The 19,559-nt window shown below is 31.4% G+C and overlaps 1 protein-coding gene across 12 annotated transcripts in view; it reads left to right on the top strand.

Moving 5' to 3' along the window:
• Positions 1 to 19,559, top strand: part of RIMS2 (regulating synaptic membrane exocytosis 2) — a 255,008-nt gene that overhangs the window by 56,445 nt on the left and 179,004 nt on the right. For 3 of the 12 annotated variants that reach the window (XM_021713514.1, XM_021713525.1, XM_021713521.1), the window contains one exon: positions 12,210 to 12,242. The exons of 8 other annotated variants lie outside the window; for them this stretch is intronic. In XM_021713514.1, coding sequence (XP_021569189.1) covers positions 12,210 to 12,242 — 33 coding nt within the window. The remainder of the gene's footprint in view (positions 1 to 12,209; positions 12,243 to 19,559) is intronic. One more of the 12 variants, XM_021713517.1, reaches the window with a different exon arrangement.

The raw sequence follows: 19,559 nt of genomic DNA, 5'->3' as shown, positions 1-19,559 counted from the left end.
TTTCATTGTTGTATTGGCTAGTATTCATAAACTGATGGATATTAGAATTTTTCTGTTATTGGCATATAATACTTTTTAATGAATATCTGTTAATTTCGCTCACAAATGACTCTTTAAACAATTTATCATCAACTAAAATGCTTCTCATCACAAAGAAATTGTTTAAAAATTAAACATTAGTCTGAGCACGGTGGCTCAGCCTGCAATCCCGGCACTTTGGGAGGCCAAGGCGAGAGGATTGCCTGAGCCAGGGAGTTCGAGACCAGCCTGGGCAGCTTGGTGAGCCCTTGTCTCCACAATAAGTCATAAAAGATTAGCCAGTCATGGTGATGTGCATCTATAGTTCCAGCTACTTGGAAGACTCAGGCAGAAGGATAACCTAAGCTCAGCAAGTCAAGGCTGTGGGTGCTGTGAGTGTGCCACTGCACTCCAGTTGGGTGACAGAATGAGACTTCAACTCAAAAAAAAAAAAATTAAACATTATATTTTAAGGGTTTTTCCTCCACTTTTCAGAAGATGCTGCCTGCCAATTTACAGACAGGCTGACCATTATCAAAACAAGTCATTTCTTCTACACACTCAATCTTGCTTCAAAAAGTAGCATGTCTTCTATTTTTTAGAGCATCACAACTTTATCAAATAGCAAAAAGTGAAACAACTTTTTAAAATGACAAATGTGTAGCATTTGATTTTAGGATCAACTCTGTAATACTATTAAAATCTTTCATAGTGTTTATTGGTAGATAACCAAAAGTGTAGGTTATTCAGAATTAACAAATACTTTAATATTTGTGGGTTTATTATTTTTCCCAACATGGGGAAATTAGTTTGTTGTTTTTCGTGTGACTATGATTAACTTTGATCAAGGCACAGATGATTCCTCATATTATGACTAGAAGAGACTTAACTAAAGGCTTGCAATCAGAAAAATTTTATATTCATTAAGGATTTTAAGATTTCTGTTTCTACTAGTAGTTGACTGAAATATACCGTCTTTATCTAGATTGTGTACTTTGGGAATTCTATGTTATTTACCAGATTGTCAATTGGAAAATCAGGATGTAAACTGTACAACCAAGAGTAACTTTAAGACTTCGAAAGTAAAAAGTTAATTTCTTTGCAGTAGCTATTTATCTTGTACCAGAATAAAGTGTATTATTAATAGCATGTATTTCAGATCTAGAAACTGGAAAATCTCTCCCTTAATACAGTAAATTCTAATATTATCACTAATCAAAAATAGTAGTGTATCCACAATTATATGTATCTAATGTTGCAGTATAACATTTTTCTATTTTTGACAGTAGTTTCATCTTCTCAGTTATGTTTTGCTTAGCGTAACATTATAAAATATGTTAGTATTTCACAATTTATGGCCAAAGGTGGCTAAAATGCCAGAGCATTGTACATGGCATGGTGAAACTTTCTGGGGATTACAATATGCATAGATAGTAACTATCCACTTATAGTATAGCTTTACAAACATGATTACAAAGAAAAGCAAGTGATAACATATATAATTATTAATGCTAGTATGAGAATAACATTAAAGGATGATCAATTAATCTTTTGGTACATGACCTAGAGACCCTGCATGATCTGTTCTCCCTTGCTTCTTTTTTTTTTTTTTTTTTTTTGAGTTGGAGTCTCACTCTGTCCCCCAGCCTGGAGTGCAGTGGCTGCTCTCGGCCACCTGCTGGGCTCCGGTGATCCTTCTGCCTCAGCCTTCCAAGTAGCCGAAGTTACAGGCATGCGCTACCACACCCGGCTGATTTTTTGATTTATTGTAGAGATGAGGTCTCGCTGCCCAGGCGGGTCTCGAACCCGCGGGCTCAGGCAATCCACTCACCTCAGCCTCCCAAAGGCGCGGGATTACAGGCTGAGCCACCGAGCCCGGCCTCCCTTACTTCTTATCTCCGTGAGGTTACCATTTGAATCTCATCTTCTATTACTTTTTTGTTTGTTCATTTTGCTCCAGTCAGTGACCTCTATGCTTTTCTGGAATATATTTAACGTGCCTCTGCCTCAGGACATTTACACATGCTGTTCCTCTGCCTGGAATGCCCTCTCTCTAAATAATCGTATGACTAACTCCCTTAGTACCTTCAGTTCTTTACTCAAAAGTTGCCTTCGTAGAGAAGACGTCTCTGACTATCCTATACAAAATTTCTTTACCTCTTTGAACATTTTATTTTTTTCTTACCTACTCTATGTTTGTCCTTTTTCAGCACTTATCAATATCTAAGTCACAGTACATTTTACTTATTTGTCTTGTTTATAATTTCTCACTCCCACTAAAATATAACTTTATGAGAATAGGAATTTAAGCTTATTTTGTTTGCTGTCATATCCCCAGTATGTAGACTTGCCTAAGTTATAATAGGTGCTGAATATGTATTTATTGAGTGGATTAATGTTATACCACACTAGAAATAATTCTAAACAGACTTAGACATGTCAGGTAACTCATATTTAAGGATTCCAAGCTAGTACTACTAAGTATCTGTCTTCCTTTATCAAGATGTTTGTTTAAATATGATCTCATAGCACATAAAATTTCTGTCAATTTATGAAAGTACTGGAAGATGCTAATAAAATAAACAGCCATTTGATGTTTCTACTGAAATGTATTTATGAATTTTCTATTAATATTTTTTAAAATTTCTGCATTATAATTCTGTATAAATATTCTATTTCATCACAATAAAACAATGTTTGGTAAAATGCTTATTTCTAGAATAAATTGGTATATATCATTTAATTTCAACTAAGACAAGATTTGTCAAACCATTTTAATTATCGTTTTCTTCATAACTTGGCCCTATTTTCTTTATAACTTGGCCCTATTTTATTTTAAAATGTACTAAAAGTAAATTTTAGTGTGGATTTTGAAATGTATTTAAAAGCAATGGAAATGTCACATTTCTGGGTTTAAAATGCTAACTGCTTATTACATAGTTTATATGAAAATTTTGGAAAAATATCTAAAAGAAAAAGGAAAAATCCTTAGACCCCTGAAGTATTTTTAGGTTCTTGTTATGAACATTACCTAATGTTTCTGATAAGTTCTGATTTTTTCTTTGATTTATACTAGAAGTTACATGGGAAGACCAGCAGAAAAAGGTGAATGGTACAATAAGTGATGACAAACCATTGCCGAAAAAGAAACAGCAATCTGAGCCAGGTTTGTCAGGGTTTGGAAACCACATGAAAGCATGAGACTAAGCATTGCATTTCATGCTTTTTAAATGTGTGTGTGCTTGTTGTACCCCATTTTTCTCATTTTGGTGTGAACTTTATAGTGTGTAGATTCCGTTTAGATTAGAGTGGCGAATACTTAATTTTAAGATTTGTTTAGAAAACTAAGTATGCATATTTTAGAAAAAATAATTATTTTATGATTATTAACATTAATCCTTCAGGGGGAAAATGACTAATTTAAGCACGAATGGTTACCTGCTTTATATATTTTATTATTTTAACTCAAATTAAAATACCCTAATGGAAAGGTACTTGCCTCCATATAAAATACAACAGAAAGCTCAATATAGTAAAATTTGTCAATGTAAACTATTCTATTTTTAATTGGAAGTGATATGAGATATTTATACTAAATACCAATAATAATATATTTACACTTTGTGGAGCTAAAAAGTAATACCAACAACGGCCAGGCACAGTGGCTCACACCTGTAATCCTAGCACTTTGGGAAGCAAAGGCAGAGGATCGCTTGAGTCCAGTAATTCAAGAACAGCCTGGACAACATAACGAGACCTTGTCTTTAAAAAATAAAAAAGCTAACTAGGCATGGTCGTGCATGCCTATAGTCTCAGCTACTTGAGAGACTGATGCGGAAGAAGGCTTGAGTCTAGGAGGTCAAGACTGGTGAACCGTGATAGTGCCACTACACTTCAGCCTGGAAAACAGAGTGAGATTCCCCCGTAACGCAAAAAAAAAAAAAAAAAAAAGTAATGTCAACAACAACAAGGAAAAGTATTAGCATAGAATTCAATACAGTCTCCTCAAACCATTGATTCTACCAATGTATTGAAATGATTTTTTTTTTTTTACACTCCCTTTCTTTTCTCTGGAGAGAGATGATTAAATTGAAGATAAAAATTTCAACAAGAGTAAAAGGATAAAAAAGCAAAGTGCAAAGATAATCAATTAACTGAAGTATTAGTAATACTTTTAATTATTAACTGGGTGAGAGTACATTTTAAAATTTAAATGGAGTATTACTAATGATATATTAAAAGTGACTGTGTCTAGTAATAGTGATTAAAGTATTTTTATGTGGTGACTTATTTTATGTTAAAGCTCTAAGAATATATTTTTAAATATGTCAATGTAAAAATTATTAATTTATTAACATGTATTTATTGTCATCCTGTGTATCTAGGCATTACGGTTGACACTAAGTTATTGGAATAGACAAGACAGACACAGCAATTGCCCTTATAGAGCTTACATCTACAAAATGTATACATTTTTAAATGGTTATACTAATGGTCGAGCTATTACAATTGTAATAAGTGCTGTTAAGGAGAAGAATAATACAATAAGTCTGGAAAGCAGGGAAAGATGCATGGTGTAAATGACTTAATATGTGAATTCTTTTTTAGTAAAATAGTACATAATGAAAATATGAAAAAAAACGAAATCATGGGGAATTTAAGTTTATTCATAAAGTTTTGAGAAAAATATCTTACGTGGTTTTTCAAATCTTCAGTTAAGAATCAGTCTATTAGGAAAATAGTGATTTGCTTAATATATTTAAGGATTTTTTAAATAGACAAAATAAATTCAAAGTTAATGCTTTGTGTTATGGTTTTATATAACAAATTATTATTGTAAAAATCCCTGCTTGATATATTGTGTGATAAGAGCTATCTTGGTCATAAACTATCATTTATTTGCTTGTTTTTTTTGCCATCCTGTCTGATACATGAATAAGTTTGTGGCCCTATACATCTTTGTAAATAAATAACGTTGAATATTAAAACATGAAATAATGCAATATTTAACTAAAAGAATTTAAAAATATCTCAAACACAAAATTTTAAGGATTTACTTTAAATATTTTAATTAGTTTACTCAAACATACCATACTTTTTAATATCACTTAAGCACTCTAATTAAATATAAACTATATATGCAGTAATGGAAAATTAGCTTAAAGTGCCTTAATATCACTGTTTAAAATGGTTATAGATTTTTACAATTTTAGCAATTTTGTACTTTCCTGTATACCAGGAAGTTTGGTTTTGGAAATTCAAACCTTAATTGTCATGAGTAAGTATGTTAGGACATTAAAAGTCATGTTAAATTTTAGTGTTTCATAAATATTTTTGCTTATTTCTAAAAGAAAAGCAGGCTATTTAGAGTATGTTTTTAATTCTTGAAACTTGGGAGTGATAAAATGGGAGGAAAGTGGTGGAATTTCAGATGGGGTTGATTACATTCCAACATGTCTATTAAGACTTAGCTTTACAGAAGATATGTTTGTAGTCATTTATTTTCTATTTAATTGCATGTAATTATAATTAATTATCTTAATTATAATCCATGCTTAATACATAATTTTTATGTGCTAAAATCTAAGAAATCATCTTTTATGAATTCTCAAAGATTCTTCATCAGAGGATTATTGTGGTAAACTTGTGGCATTAGAAAAACTTTGTAAGGGCTTGAACCCAAACCTGAAATGGAAAGTCTGCTGCTTATCAGTAGTATATTATTTTCTTTCTCAATTTTGCTTATGAAAGTCTATGCAAGAACAATTTATAATACCTGTGAATTTTGCCATTTTGTCATTTCTGGGATGTATACTAACAATAAAAATGACACAATTTTTATTCTAAATGTAATTCAATGGAACCAAAAGTCTAAATGCATGACTTAGTCTAGAAAATAAGTTGCAGGTATTTGGATGAATTTTAAGTATTCACTAGTATTTTATTTTTAAACATTGATATTTCTGAAATAGGATGTTTTGAGAGGCTTATCAGCAAAATGAGTGATTTAATTCAGTATCTGTACTGTAATGGACAGCAGTATAGATGAAGATCACCAGGAAGTATAATGATGTTATCATATTAATATCATTGTATCAGCATTAAATATAAGAATCCTATATATAATTTTAAACCTCAAATTTTCTGAATAACTTTTAAGAGTAAGTCACTTAATGTCTTCCTCCTGTAGAACGTGGATTAGCTTTTGTTTAGACCTTAGAGTTAGCAAAACATTTTTAATATAAATCAAGAATATATGAACCTGGATAAGCTGTTGTTTATTTTTTCAATGAGCAACCTGATTCCAGACAAGAATATTATGGTCTTTAATATTTCGATACTAGAAAACCTTGAAAGCAAGCTTTAAACTATTGAGTTTTATAATTTTTATTTTGTGAGTTTATCTGTTCTTATAGTAATTAGAAATGTATCTGAAAAATGAACATATTTCTACATAAAATATTTTAGTCTCATATTTTGCTTTTTGTACAAAAAAGTGAAGGAAAAGCTATCTTAAATTAGTTCTTTTGACTTAATAAATGTTTTGGAACTGATACAATTTTACATAATCTCTAAAACTACTCTTAGAAAGACTAATCTTGGACTTAAATGATGCAGAATTTACTTGAAGAAATAATTTTAAGTAATTTCTGATATGTTTAATGGTTAATTGCTCATAAAATGATTATAAGCCTTCCTTTGTTTTTCTAAGGGCAGAGTATATTATATCTAAGAAAATCTTGAATTGAGTTAGGTATTCTTATTGTAATTACTCTGAAACCATGATGATGTTCTTGCCTTACAGTGTCTTCTATGGAAAATAAGTCTATGGTTTTTTGTAAAAATGAGGGCAGTGAAACACTTTACTGGTGAACTGCATGGTTGTAAAATATTTTGACAAATGAAAATATTCAGAGTAACAAGTTGTTTTATTGCTTACTATAATATTTTAATGCGTACATAAGTCCCTAATCTTAGTATTATATAATTTAGTTAATTTATTAGCCTTTAATTTTTTTTTCCAACATGGACATTTCCATATTGTATTTTTCATGGAATTTGTAATTAAGGTGTAGGTAGGGAGTTTTTTCAAACTTAGTTTCACCTTTGGAATTATGTTTTATAATATTTCTTTTAAGTAGAAGTAAATATTCAATGAAATATTTCATTAGTGAATTTTATCCTGTAAAATTTTTTTCTTGGGTGCTTTAATATTTTATACTTTTGTTTTCCTTTGTTGTTGAATATTTTAAGATTTCTTAAAAGTAGAAACAACTTATTTCAGTCTAAAGCAATATTTTAAATCAGCCTTCTTATTAGACACTAGTTTGATTCATCCAATCTGGAAAAAGGAATCAATTGTGTTCTTGGTCCTTATTAGTAGCTCAGTAATTTCGGATTATTTCTGGGTTATTTTAGAAAGAAAGTATTTTATTCTTGATGAAAAGAATAAGACAAATTATGTAAGTGTTTTATATAACAAATCTTCCGATAGAATTTGGAAATTGAATACTACTGACACTTTCAGGAATAAATATAACATTCTTTGATAATAGACATGTTTTCCTTTACGGTGAAATCTCATTATTTATGAACTTAGCGGCTCATTTAAAGGTGGCTCAGTTTCCACTGAACATACAGAAAAGTTTGTAAGCCCAAGTCTGTTCTTCAGTACTCATATTTTTTGTGTGATAAAGACCATTCTATGGTTTGGGAATAAGTGATTTTAAACTTCTTCAGTACATACTCTTTTTTTCCTACATTTAAAAATGCATTAGGTGTCAGATTTCAGGAAAAACATCGTAGAATGCCTTAAGAAAGAAAACATTTAAAAAAACCTTTTGTGTAAGTTTAGTGAATTTTTTTAAAATAGCAATATTTTAAAAGATTGTACTTTGTTTAATAGGTTGAAATGGTTGTAAATGTTCAGTAATTTTATGGTTGTAGAAAAAGTTATGGGAAACAATTAATTTAGAAACCGTTAGGTCTCATCATTTGGATTGAAGGACTCTCAAAAAGTTTTTGTCACAGAGGAGAAATTTTAGTTTGTCATCTGTAAACCTGAGAAACATTTTGTTTTTATAATCGTGATCTATCCTAACTCTGTGTCACTGAAGACCTCCAACTAATAGATACTTATGTAAGCTTCTTTATAGAAAGGTATCATTCCTTCCCCCAAAGGAAACATTCTGACATTCTCTGACCTTTAATAAACCCTCACACTGTAGTTATCTTTCAATTATGTGCAAGTTCTAATGTACACTTTAAATCTTCAGGCTTCGATTTCATTGTGTCAGGATCCTTGTTAACATAGTGCTTGCTTGAACACTGCTCAAGTACCATTAAATCTGATAATAGGGCCACGTGTATGCTTGTTGTAAATGGTGATAAGTGAGAATATCGACCTCTCAACAAAGTTTCGAATAGATATTGCACACCCTTGGTGAAAACTGCATTTATGAATAAACAGGTCCCATGTTTTTGCCTTTTTAATAAAACTGATTACGATGATAATTTCTGTTTGAACTTGAGATATGCATTCGATTGAAATATACATTGGCAAGAGAATTTATATTTGCGCAAAATTTTTCGTAAACACTGACAGTATATTCATTCTCATGAGATTACTTTTTAAGCAAATATGCATAATAAAAAATGATTTTATACACACACATATACATAGTCACACACGACATAATGTTTTAGTCAATGATGGACACATATTTGACAGTGATCCCATAAGATTATAATATTGTATTTTTACTGTCCGTTTTCTATATTCAGATACACAGATACTTACCATTGTGTTACGCTTGCTGATAGGGAGAGGTGCAGGGGATGAAAAACTGCCTGTCAGGTACCATGATCATTATTTGGCTAACGGGTTCAATAGAAGCCCACACCTCCCCATTATGCAATATACCCATATAACAAATCTGCACATGTACTCCTTGCTATATTTAAAATTTTACAAGGGGACAAACTATAAACAGCTTTAGTTAGTATGTATGTATAGTATTATTTTACTTGAATAAAAACCCATCCTTACTTTTTATAGTTTGCAATTTGATGGTACCTTAAATTTTTAAATGTTTGTTGAAAAATAATATACCACAAGTGATGCAATGGTACTTATGAGTTTATTCATTATATTTTATATATTTCACTTCAGTGGAATTTGCAAAACAGATTTTATTTTGTAAGGTGGAATTAACACAAATACAAATCTTATACTTTTCTTTTTTTTAACAAAGTCTTCACATTTTCTAAGCCATAATTGTGACAGTACTGGGCACCTAAGAGAAAGTATACTTTTTACTATCCTTAATCACTCTTTACTGGCTATTGGTTAAATGTTTCGTCAGTTTATTGGTTATGGAAGTGACTGACAACTGGTTATTGGTTAAATGAAAGATCAAAGTGTTCTCGTTAGAACCTCCTTTAGCATCAGTGAAAAATAGGATGTTTGAGTGTGGAATGGTAATGATCAAAGGAAAGGTAGAAGGATGGGAATAGTGGAAAGAGTCCTTTTAGTTTCTTTCAAGATTCACTGAAGTCTGATACTCATGATAATACTGTATCCAAAATAATTATTTATAGCATTTTACTATCTACATAAGATATAGCTGTTTAAGTGAGATAGTTGACTATGCGTTTCTCTTTTAAAATGAGTCTGTTTAATGCAAATAGTTACATAATAAAACTGTAACTACAAAAAAAATCAAAAAAAGTTTTAAATATATGTGACATAACTATAGTAATGCATTAAGATTTTATTATTTGCATGAATATTTTATCTGCTAACTAAAGTTACAATTTTATATAGACTTATTTATTAATGCATCATATTCACATAAACAATGGAAAAATGATTTAATTGACACTTTTAGTAATTAATAGTGAGGTCATTATTAAACTATTTCATTTTCACCCCCTTATGAATAACTTGTATTTTTTCTAAAAGACTTTTTAAAATTGCTGATCCTAAGATAAATGTAACCATATTCCTTACAATAATAAAAGCATTGGTGAATTACTTGACAGTCTTAGAATGTACCACTTTTGAAAAACGTTTCTAATAAAATACTCTATAGAAAAATGTCCAGTTCAGGTGTCACCATGAGATAATTTTTGTTTCTTCCTTGTTTAACTTTTATTTCACATGTTTTTACTGGGTCATATAACACCTAGTAGAAGGAAAGTTGACCAGGTAATCAGGAAAGCTCTGTTCTATTTCTGGCTCTGCCACTGAACTTGTATTCTGACACTGGGTAAGTCACTTGAACTCTGTATGCTTCCATTGTTCACTAAAATACATTAATGAGTGAGTGGAGAAGAATTTTTAATATTTTGTATCCATATCATATGAAAATCCATATCATATGATCCATTGCATCAGTTACATAGGAATTCAAGATATTAGAAAATACTAGGTAAAGACAGAAGCTTCTTTTATTTATGTACTTTTTATTATTTTTGCAAAAAACTTTTCTTAAAAACAGAATATACATAAACATGTATTTCATCTAAGTCATGCCAATTTCATTTTAACATGTGAGGAAACTATTTTAGTAGTATGGTTAATTTGTATCTAGGGAAATTTTGAATGTAGAAATTAATGCAAGATATTATTAAATTCAGCATTAGCCTATGTTATTAATACATCTGTGACTTTCCTACCTTATCCTCTTTAAGAAGCAAGTGGACTGAGAATGAAAAAGAAATTTTGGCATGTGTCATTTTAATGTGTGCTAGTACATTTCTGGAGGATAGGAAGATTTTTCCTAGTGGTCAGTCCAGTCTGTTTTGTAATGTAATCATAATTTTGAATATGTGAAAAATATATTTGTATAATAACAAAAATGGCATTAAGTTTCAAAAAGTGTAATTCCTTTTCAGTTCTCTATAATTTATACTAAGATTTCTTTTTTTGTCTAAGAAAAGAAATTTCGGTCCTCTTAGCACTTTTTTAATGGAAAGTTTTCATTTTCTCACTATTCATATAAAGAGATAAATTTGTTATAAAAAATAATTCTCTGAAGAACTATAATTTCAATAATGTATATTTTGATACAATATGCCTTTCTATGAATTATTCAAAAACAATGATACATTTTTTGCAGAAGTAAATGTGATGTTTAAGAATTTTGTGTTATTTGGTCCAAAGCTAAGTGGGTAATTAAAATAGAAGATTTTTGTTTTGTGGTATTGTTCATCTGTGTCAATCATACTAGCACTAACTCACTAATATTTTTGGAAGAAATGTTTTCTTAAAATGCTGACATTAGCAGGCATTTTCTTGCTTTCAAGTCACTGTATAAAAAATGTCATCTGAACTCCACTAGCCAAGGGCAAAGAAGCATTTCCAAAACATGTGCCATATCTATTATAGTAGATGTTGGATTTGGATGGATACATTTTAATAGAAATTTAATGAGCTATAATATGGTGTTTATAAGAATGTACTGAATAAATGGGCTTTATAAGAGAATATGATCAAATAAAATGTGTCTACATTGAAGTTTATTTGAATTTTTAATACTGAAATAAAGTCATATATTTCAGCCACTCTTTTTATAGTGAGTAGTACTATACTTATTACTTCATGGTATTTTATGATAATATGTTGCTATATTGAAGTAGTTCAAAGAAATACTGACCTGATGATCATACTTTGTTTTCATGTATGCACTGGGAAAGCATAAAAGACAAAGAAACCTATTGGAACTATTTCTATTGCTCTTTTTGATGATGACTCAATTAAATTCTTTTCTTCAGATAATTAAAAATTCTAAAGCATTTTTCACAGATTTTAAATGGATTCAATAATGTATTGAACGGTATGACCATACAAGTAATGTTGTTTTTACTAATAGTATCTTTCCTTAGCATCAGTGTTCAGGATTTGCCGTACGTTAATAATTATAAACTTTTGAATTTTCTTTATTTCTACACTAACTTTATTTTTCTATTTCTGCTAACCTGTGGTAGTTTAATCAATTTGCCATCAATTCTTATGTATTCTTTTTTATGGTGTCCATTTGATTATATTTTCCCTACAACTGTACACAGGATTCTTTCTCAAAATGATTTGAGGCCCTTTCCTTCAGTGTCACTTTTTACCTTTTGAGTACATCCACTCACTCCCATCTCCTTTGTCTATGTCTGTCCATTACACGATGTGACCACAGAAGAAGTGGACTCCACAAGGAGAAGATATGCAGGTCTGTCTCTTCTACTGCTTTTCTTTAATATGATTTTATTTATCTAACGTGTTCTAAAAGAATTATTTTATTATTTTTTACTCATTTTATAATTTTCATCCTTGTTTAATATAACAAATGTTAAATCTCGTGAGCATTTTTATTTACATACCTGTTAACACCAATTGTTCCAATTAGATGGATAACATAAAATGATTAATTTTTAATGTAATATGTATATATTTCCATAACTGGATAGCTAACTGCAAATGATGTGTCTATATGCTATATATACATATATACATTACATTAACAAATTAACCATAATTTGTTTTCAAACTTATTTTAAACTTAAAATTGTTTTTAGTTGTTTTTTCATTTTTTTTTTACATAATTCCAAAAGTACTTGATTTTTAACATGAGTTCAGCAACATTCTAGACTGTGGAGAACACCAAAGACCTAACACATACCCTAAAGAAGCTATCAGTATTACTGAGGGGCTGAGAGATGTGGCTCACATGCTATGTTTATGTGCCAATATGGATTATTTTAACAATATATTCTACAAAACTATAAAGTAAAATAAAATGTATTTCAACTAGATGGTCAAAAAAGGTTTCATGGAAATGTGATTCTTGACCTGAAACTGAAACATTCATTCAACACACATTTATTAAACACATGTGGTGTTGTTCTAGGTGCTGGAAATAATAGGACACATAAAATAGCTCCCTATCCTTGCTGACTTATTCTAGTGTGAGTCTAGCAAATAAATGTAATAAGTAAGGAGGCTCTATGAGATAATTCAAGAGAGAAAAGACAGTGGTATCAGAAAAGATGATGACCATTTTGACCTGGGAAGGATAGATATTAGTTTAAGAAAGACTTTGTGGAATAGTTGAGTTGAATATTAAAAGCTACAGAAATGTTGGGCTCTTGTGTAGAGAGCATTTCAAGTAAAGGGAATAATATGGCTAATGACTTCAAACGAGTTTAGGCAAAAGTAGACAAGACTGGATTTATGAATATTGTGTAGGTTATTGAAGCATGTAAAGCAACAGACTTTCTAGGTCAGATATTTATTTCTAGAAGGATTACTTTGGCAGCATATAAAAGATGGACTGGAGTGATATAAGCAGAGAGATCATTTATGAGAATATTGTAATAGATCAGTTAAGAAATGATAATGGTCTGAATTAAGGTATTAATAGAAGCAATCAATACATGTGAAGTTATTTAAAGATGTATAATCAATAAGTCTTGGTCACTCATTAGATGTTATGATACAGAAAGAGGAGGAAATGATAATCTCAGGTGACTGAAATATTTGGAGAGACAGTGCAACATTTTATTAGGGTAGAGGACCTAGGTTGTCAAGTTTTAAGAGAAAATGTTCACTTTGGGGATGGGTTTAGTTTAAGCTTTATTTGAAATATTAAAGTAAACATATATAATAAAGTAATTGGATGTATAAGTCTGGAACTTAGGAGAGAAGTCTAAGCTTAGAGAAATAGATTCTGGTAGAATATCATCATACAAGTGATGCTATTGGGATTAATGGAATTGTTAATAGCATATGAAGAGAATGAAGAACCAAGAATCAAAATTGGGGATCACCAACATTTGTTTACATTTAAAGGATGGATGAGAGGACAATAGCCAGAAAACTATGTTGAAAAGAATTATTTAAAAATAGATGCTATCTATGAAAGAAGAGAATTCAGGACAGGAGCACACTTCAAGAAGGGGTATAATCAGACAAATTCCAGAGAAGACAAATATATTGTTAAATGATAAAACTAGTCAATAATGATCTTTGCCTGACTGGTTTTAGTGAAGTTGTTGGGAGTGAAACCAAATTGAAGAAAAGGGAAGAGAGGTGGAAAAGAAAAAAATTAAAGGTAGTGAATATAAACTAAGCATCTTGATGGTTTGGGGAAATTGCAAAATTAAGGGTAGCTTCCATGAAATGATGAGAGAGAAAGCTCACCAGGCACATCTGGAATAATGGCTATAGTTTAGCTGAGTGGGTACCCTGTATTGCAGTAGTACTGGTTCGCTAAGTTTGTGTGATTGGCTCATGAGCACACTTTGGATGTAATCATTTGGAACCAAGGTTGGAAGTTTGTGGGTAGTTATAACAAAGAAAAAGAGAAGATAGTATGTTGAGGGTGGCTGACAAGGAAGGTGACTGAAGTAATTCAAATGGATTGAGGAGGATATTCATCATGTTAAATCTTGTTGGCATCTGAAAGCTTGCAGAATTTTTGATGATCTAGGAGAAAAGGGGTTCAACGAAAGAATTAGAATTTGTGGGATATCTGAAACAAGGGAAGCAAATTGAGCAGGTTGTTATCAGACGGAATTTTTCAGATGTTGGGCAGTTTCCAGTAATATAAAGATGCAATATTTGATCCTGGGAGTGGGTTTCTAAAATGGAGACTGGATTACAGTTTAAGAATGCAAGAAAAGCAGCAAACTTTGATGCTAAAATTTTTATATAGATATTGAAGTCATTAAGGACCTAAGCTTGATGGAAAAGGATGAAGAAAATTGCCTGGGATGTGGATGATAGCAGCAAAGAAGAGTAATGATACAAACATAAAAGACAGAGGTTCCATGAAATTAGAAAAGTAAGCATGTGGAAGTAGCAGTGCAAACCTAGAAGAGTGCTAACACCACTTCTGGGCTTAAAAAGCATAGGACTTGAGCCACTTCCCCTCAGAATGTTTCTGAGGGAGGTGGTACTCTTACTGAAGGATCAATATTCCATTCAGGATAAGGGAAATGAACTTTCTGATGAGGCTGAGGGTGTATTGAATTTAATTAAAAGGAAGAGGGTTTTAGAATCTACAGTAGAACAGAATAGGGTGTTCCTAAGCCATGCAGAAAGAATTGGGGAAAGAAGCTCAGGAAAAAGGATGACAATACAGACGCAAAAATGTTAAGAAAAGAATGAGTGCTGGGGAAAGGAAGGAATGAGCCATATAAGTTGGTAGTGGCAAAATAAGGAAAAGAATAAAGAAATTAAGCTTAGAAGAAGAAGAAAATTCCGAGGTGCAACTTGGAGGTTGCACAAAGGAATCTTCATGATATACATAAAGGCAGGGGGAAAGAACTTGGTTGAGGAAGTTCAGAGATTCTGAAGAAGAGAGGACTAATAAAAACAGCAACTTTTCTTAAGAAAAAATTAGTGATATCTAGACCATATGTGGAATGTTTAAATGTATGGAAGAAGGAGAATGTTTTAATGTCTTCTAAATTACTTTTCATCATTAACAAAACATAATTTGAAGTCTTTCTTAGCATAAACTTGGAAAATTGCCACTGTAGCTACAGACCTGTGATATCTCTTTTCCTCATGGTGGGGAGAAGCTGAAGTCTGAGTTTTCTAAATTTCCCTTCTAGATCCCTCCAAGACTTTAAGTGGGGACACAGTCTGTATTAACCAGCATTGTGCTGAGGATTCCACAAATACACTTAAGCTGAGATAAATGAAAACTAATGCATTCTGTTCCAAAAGAAATCAGAGAAAATGACAGAAATAAGAAAAAATTGAAACACCTCTTATCAACAGGGTGCCTGAATGAAATGTAATTGTACACCTAACCCTTAACTGTACCCCACAAAACCATAATTAAAAATACTGATTAAATATTTAAAAAAAGAAAATGATTTTAGAATGAAAGGAGTGAATTTTGTGACAAGCAATTCAGAATGGACCTCACCTGTTTAATAAAATTAAGCTGATATTAAGACTTTTCAAAAACTGACTGTAGTGTATGACCAATAATAGGTAATACTTTTATTAACCTGTCATTCACCTCTCAAATGAATATGCAAGTTATTTTTCTTTATCAACCCCACCTATTAATACTTTAACCCAAAATATGATGGAAAAATAATGTCATAAGTCTAGCCATTTCACTTACATATGAGATGAAAGTGTATATTTTATGTTTAAGCCACAATTTTTGGTCTTTCAGTTGGATGACTGGATCTAAGTACAATTGCTACAACATCATTTTACATAATAAATGGGAGAATAGAGTTGATTATACATCTTTAAACAGCAAAAATAATTGGTTGAGCACTTGAAAGTTATAATCAAGTTTATTTTGTTTGTTTGTTTGGGGGATTTTTTTGGTTGGTTTTTTTTTTTTGAGTCTGGGTTTCACTGTGTCATCCAGACTGGGAGTGCAGTGGCATTATCACTGGAGCCTCAACCTCTTAGGCACAGGCGATACTCCCAGCTCAGCCTCCTAAGTAGCTGGGACTACAGGCGTGTGCCACTATTCCAAGCTTTTTTTAAAATTTGGTATAGACAAGGTCTCCTTGTGTTACCTAGGCTGGTCTCGAACTACTGGGCTCAGCAATCCTCCTGCCTTGGCCTCCCAGAGTGCTGGGATTACAGGGGTTAGCCCTTGCACCCAGCTCAAGTTTCTTTTAAATGAGAAATAGTGTGCTTCATTAAGATGTAAGATGTAGATTATTTTCTTTTATGAAATTTTATGTGACAATCTAATTTGTTTAGAATATTGTTAAACAAATCTAATACAAAAAGAGATTTTAAAAATACTATTTGATATGTTACAAAAAAAGCACCATCTACTCATGTTTCTAAATTCAAGTTTCAACTACACAAATTTTCAGAATTACCTGCAGACTTTGTCTAGAGCATCCAGCAATCTTAGTGCCTGTATGAATGTTATTCATAAAGTGATCTCAACATCAAAAAATGTTTTGTCAGCCGTATTTCTCATCAGTTCCTTCAGTTAATCATTATGATTGTAGTATTTATTATTGTTATGTTATTATGTTGAATAACGATTAAATTATTATTATAGTTGGTTCTGTGCTACTTAAAAAACTTTAGAAAATATGTAAAAAAATTATTACTTCAGATTGATCCATTGGTCTGTCAGATACTAATGTTAATTTGAGAAGCTTAAAATTCAAGTTGAGTAGATTTCAAACACTTCTTAATTGGAAATAAGTAACATATATTTTGTGTTGTAATTTTAATACTTAATAAAATAATCACTTCCTGTTAGGGATAGCTAAGGACAGTTTCTCAAAATTAATACAATTACAGTAATCTTTTTAAATTTGTGTTGTCTTAGTCCATTTGTACTACTAAATGAAAGACTTGGTTACTTATAAACAATAAAAATTTGCTACAGTTCTAGACACTAGGAAGTCTATAATCAAAAAAAGAAAAGCTCCCACAGTGAGAGGGAACCCAAAGGCGACGCCCTAAATTCTTAATATATTATTCATGTGTTCTGAATACTATAACATTCCATTTTACCTAGCCTATTGTCCACCTTCACTTTGTCCCCCAAAATTTAAGCTATTAGGAAAAATATTTGTTACAGTAAGAAATGTTAGTCTGGGCCGGGCTCGCCAGCTCAGCCTGTAATCCTAGCACTTTGGGCAGCCCAGGCAAGTGGATTGCCTGAGCCCATGGGTTTGAGACCAGGCCAGGCAACTTGGTGAGAACTCATCTCTACAAAAAATCTAAAAATTAGCCGGGTTGCACACGCCTGTAGTTCCTGCTACTTAGAAGGCTGAGGTGGAGGATCACCAGAGCCCATTAGGTTGATGCTGGGGTGGTCATGAGTGTGCCTCTGCACTCCAGCCTGAGTGACAGAGTGAGACTCCAATTCAAAAAACAAAACATTAGTCTGGGAAGCAGTATACTAAACTGCCTGCTTAACTCCATCACTTATTTGCTCTGTGATCTTGTGAAAATTATTCTCTGTGCCTCAGCTTTCTCATCTGTAAAATGGGCATAATAATAGTACTACCTCGAAGAGTTATTGTGAAGATGAAATTAGCAAATGTGTAATATGCAAAATGTCAAAAACCATGTCCAATACAGGATAAGGTCTATATAAGGGAAGCTGTTACTTTATTATTTTACGAAAATACATTAAAAGTTAAATTTTATTTTTAATTAAATGCATTGATGCCCATGTATACTGATATGTAGGCATTCTCTCTGAACTAGATTTAATTTTTATATGCATTATAAATATACTCATTTGTGGTCACCAGTAGAGGAGATAACTGTTACACAAACCTGTGCGTCAGTTCTACTGCCCCTGCACCCTTGACTTTACCATTTCTGAGGTAACCTAGTGGGATGAAAATAGCCAGAGCATTGAAATCAGGCCAGTGTGGATTGTAACCCAGGATCTGCCACTCACTAGGGATGTGAATTTGGGCTGCTTGCTGAACACTTATTATCTTAATGAACTCCAGCTAGATTAAGGGTTGATTATGTTTTAATGAAAGCATAAAAGATCGTTTCTGTGATAAAGAAAACCTTTCTCAAAATAAAAGCAATGAAATCACTTTCAAATGAGGGAGACCTCTGACTGCAATGTAGCAGGTATAAACTTCAGAATCTCAGAATAATCATAAATAAGTTAAGAGGCACACAACAAATTGGGGGCACATTTGCTGCAACTTAAAGTATTAAGAGCCCTAACAGCTGAATAACTTATACAAATAATTTATATATTTTTTTAAAGCTCTAATAGAGAAATGGGCAAAGGATATGTATAGACATCCCTAAACAAGAAATTTAGTGGTAAGTAAATGTATGAAAAAATTTATTTCAATCAGAACCAAACAAATGAATATTTAAAATGAGGTACCATGTTACATCTATTAAAAAATAATAAAAACTATGGAGATGCCTTTATGGAGAGAGAAAAAAAAACGTGGTAAGAGTGCAAAGAAACACGCACTTGTACCCCGATTCTAAAATTTAAAGAATGTAGCAGTGTAGTTTAGTATACTCTTTCTATAAAGCTTTTTTGCAATGTAACTCAAGAACCTTAAAAATGTTCACAGACTTTTGACTTGGCAGAAATAGAGTTTCAAATAAAAAATGTATGTACAAAAGTTCGCTAAAGCATTATTTGTAACAATAGCAAAGATGATATCATGAATGTTAAATGGGAAAATGAATAAATAAATTATATGCATATGCAGTCATTTAAATTAGGAATTTTATTGACATAGAAACTAGGAACACTTATTTCTATTTCTTCTGGAATTTGAAAGAACTGAAAGTAATATCTGTAAAGAACTGGTTACAAAGTTTTGTTCGTAGTAGATAGTCAAAGAATGGTAGCTCTTATTAATTATTATCAGAACTCAAATTATACCAGAAGTTTATTTTTTAGGCAAATATGCTTCTTTGCACTTTACTTATGTTTGTTATAGGCAAGGTCATGGGTTTTACAATAGGATTTTTAATCTAAATTTAATATATCAGTAATATATGAACAATTAATTAGTAAGAGGTTTGGTGGTAACCATTC

Source organism: Carlito syrichta, unplaced genomic scaffold, assembly GCF_000164805.1.
Source record: "Carlito syrichta isolate Samal-C Ts95f unplaced genomic scaffold, Tarsius_syrichta-2.0.1 Scaffold92606, whole genome shotgun sequence".
In the NCBI taxonomy this organism is placed as follows: Eukaryota; Metazoa; Chordata; class Mammalia; order Primates; family Tarsiidae; genus Carlito; species Carlito syrichta.
Note: the sequence above shows the minus strand (reverse complement) of the source record. Positions and strands in the feature narration are given on the sequence as shown.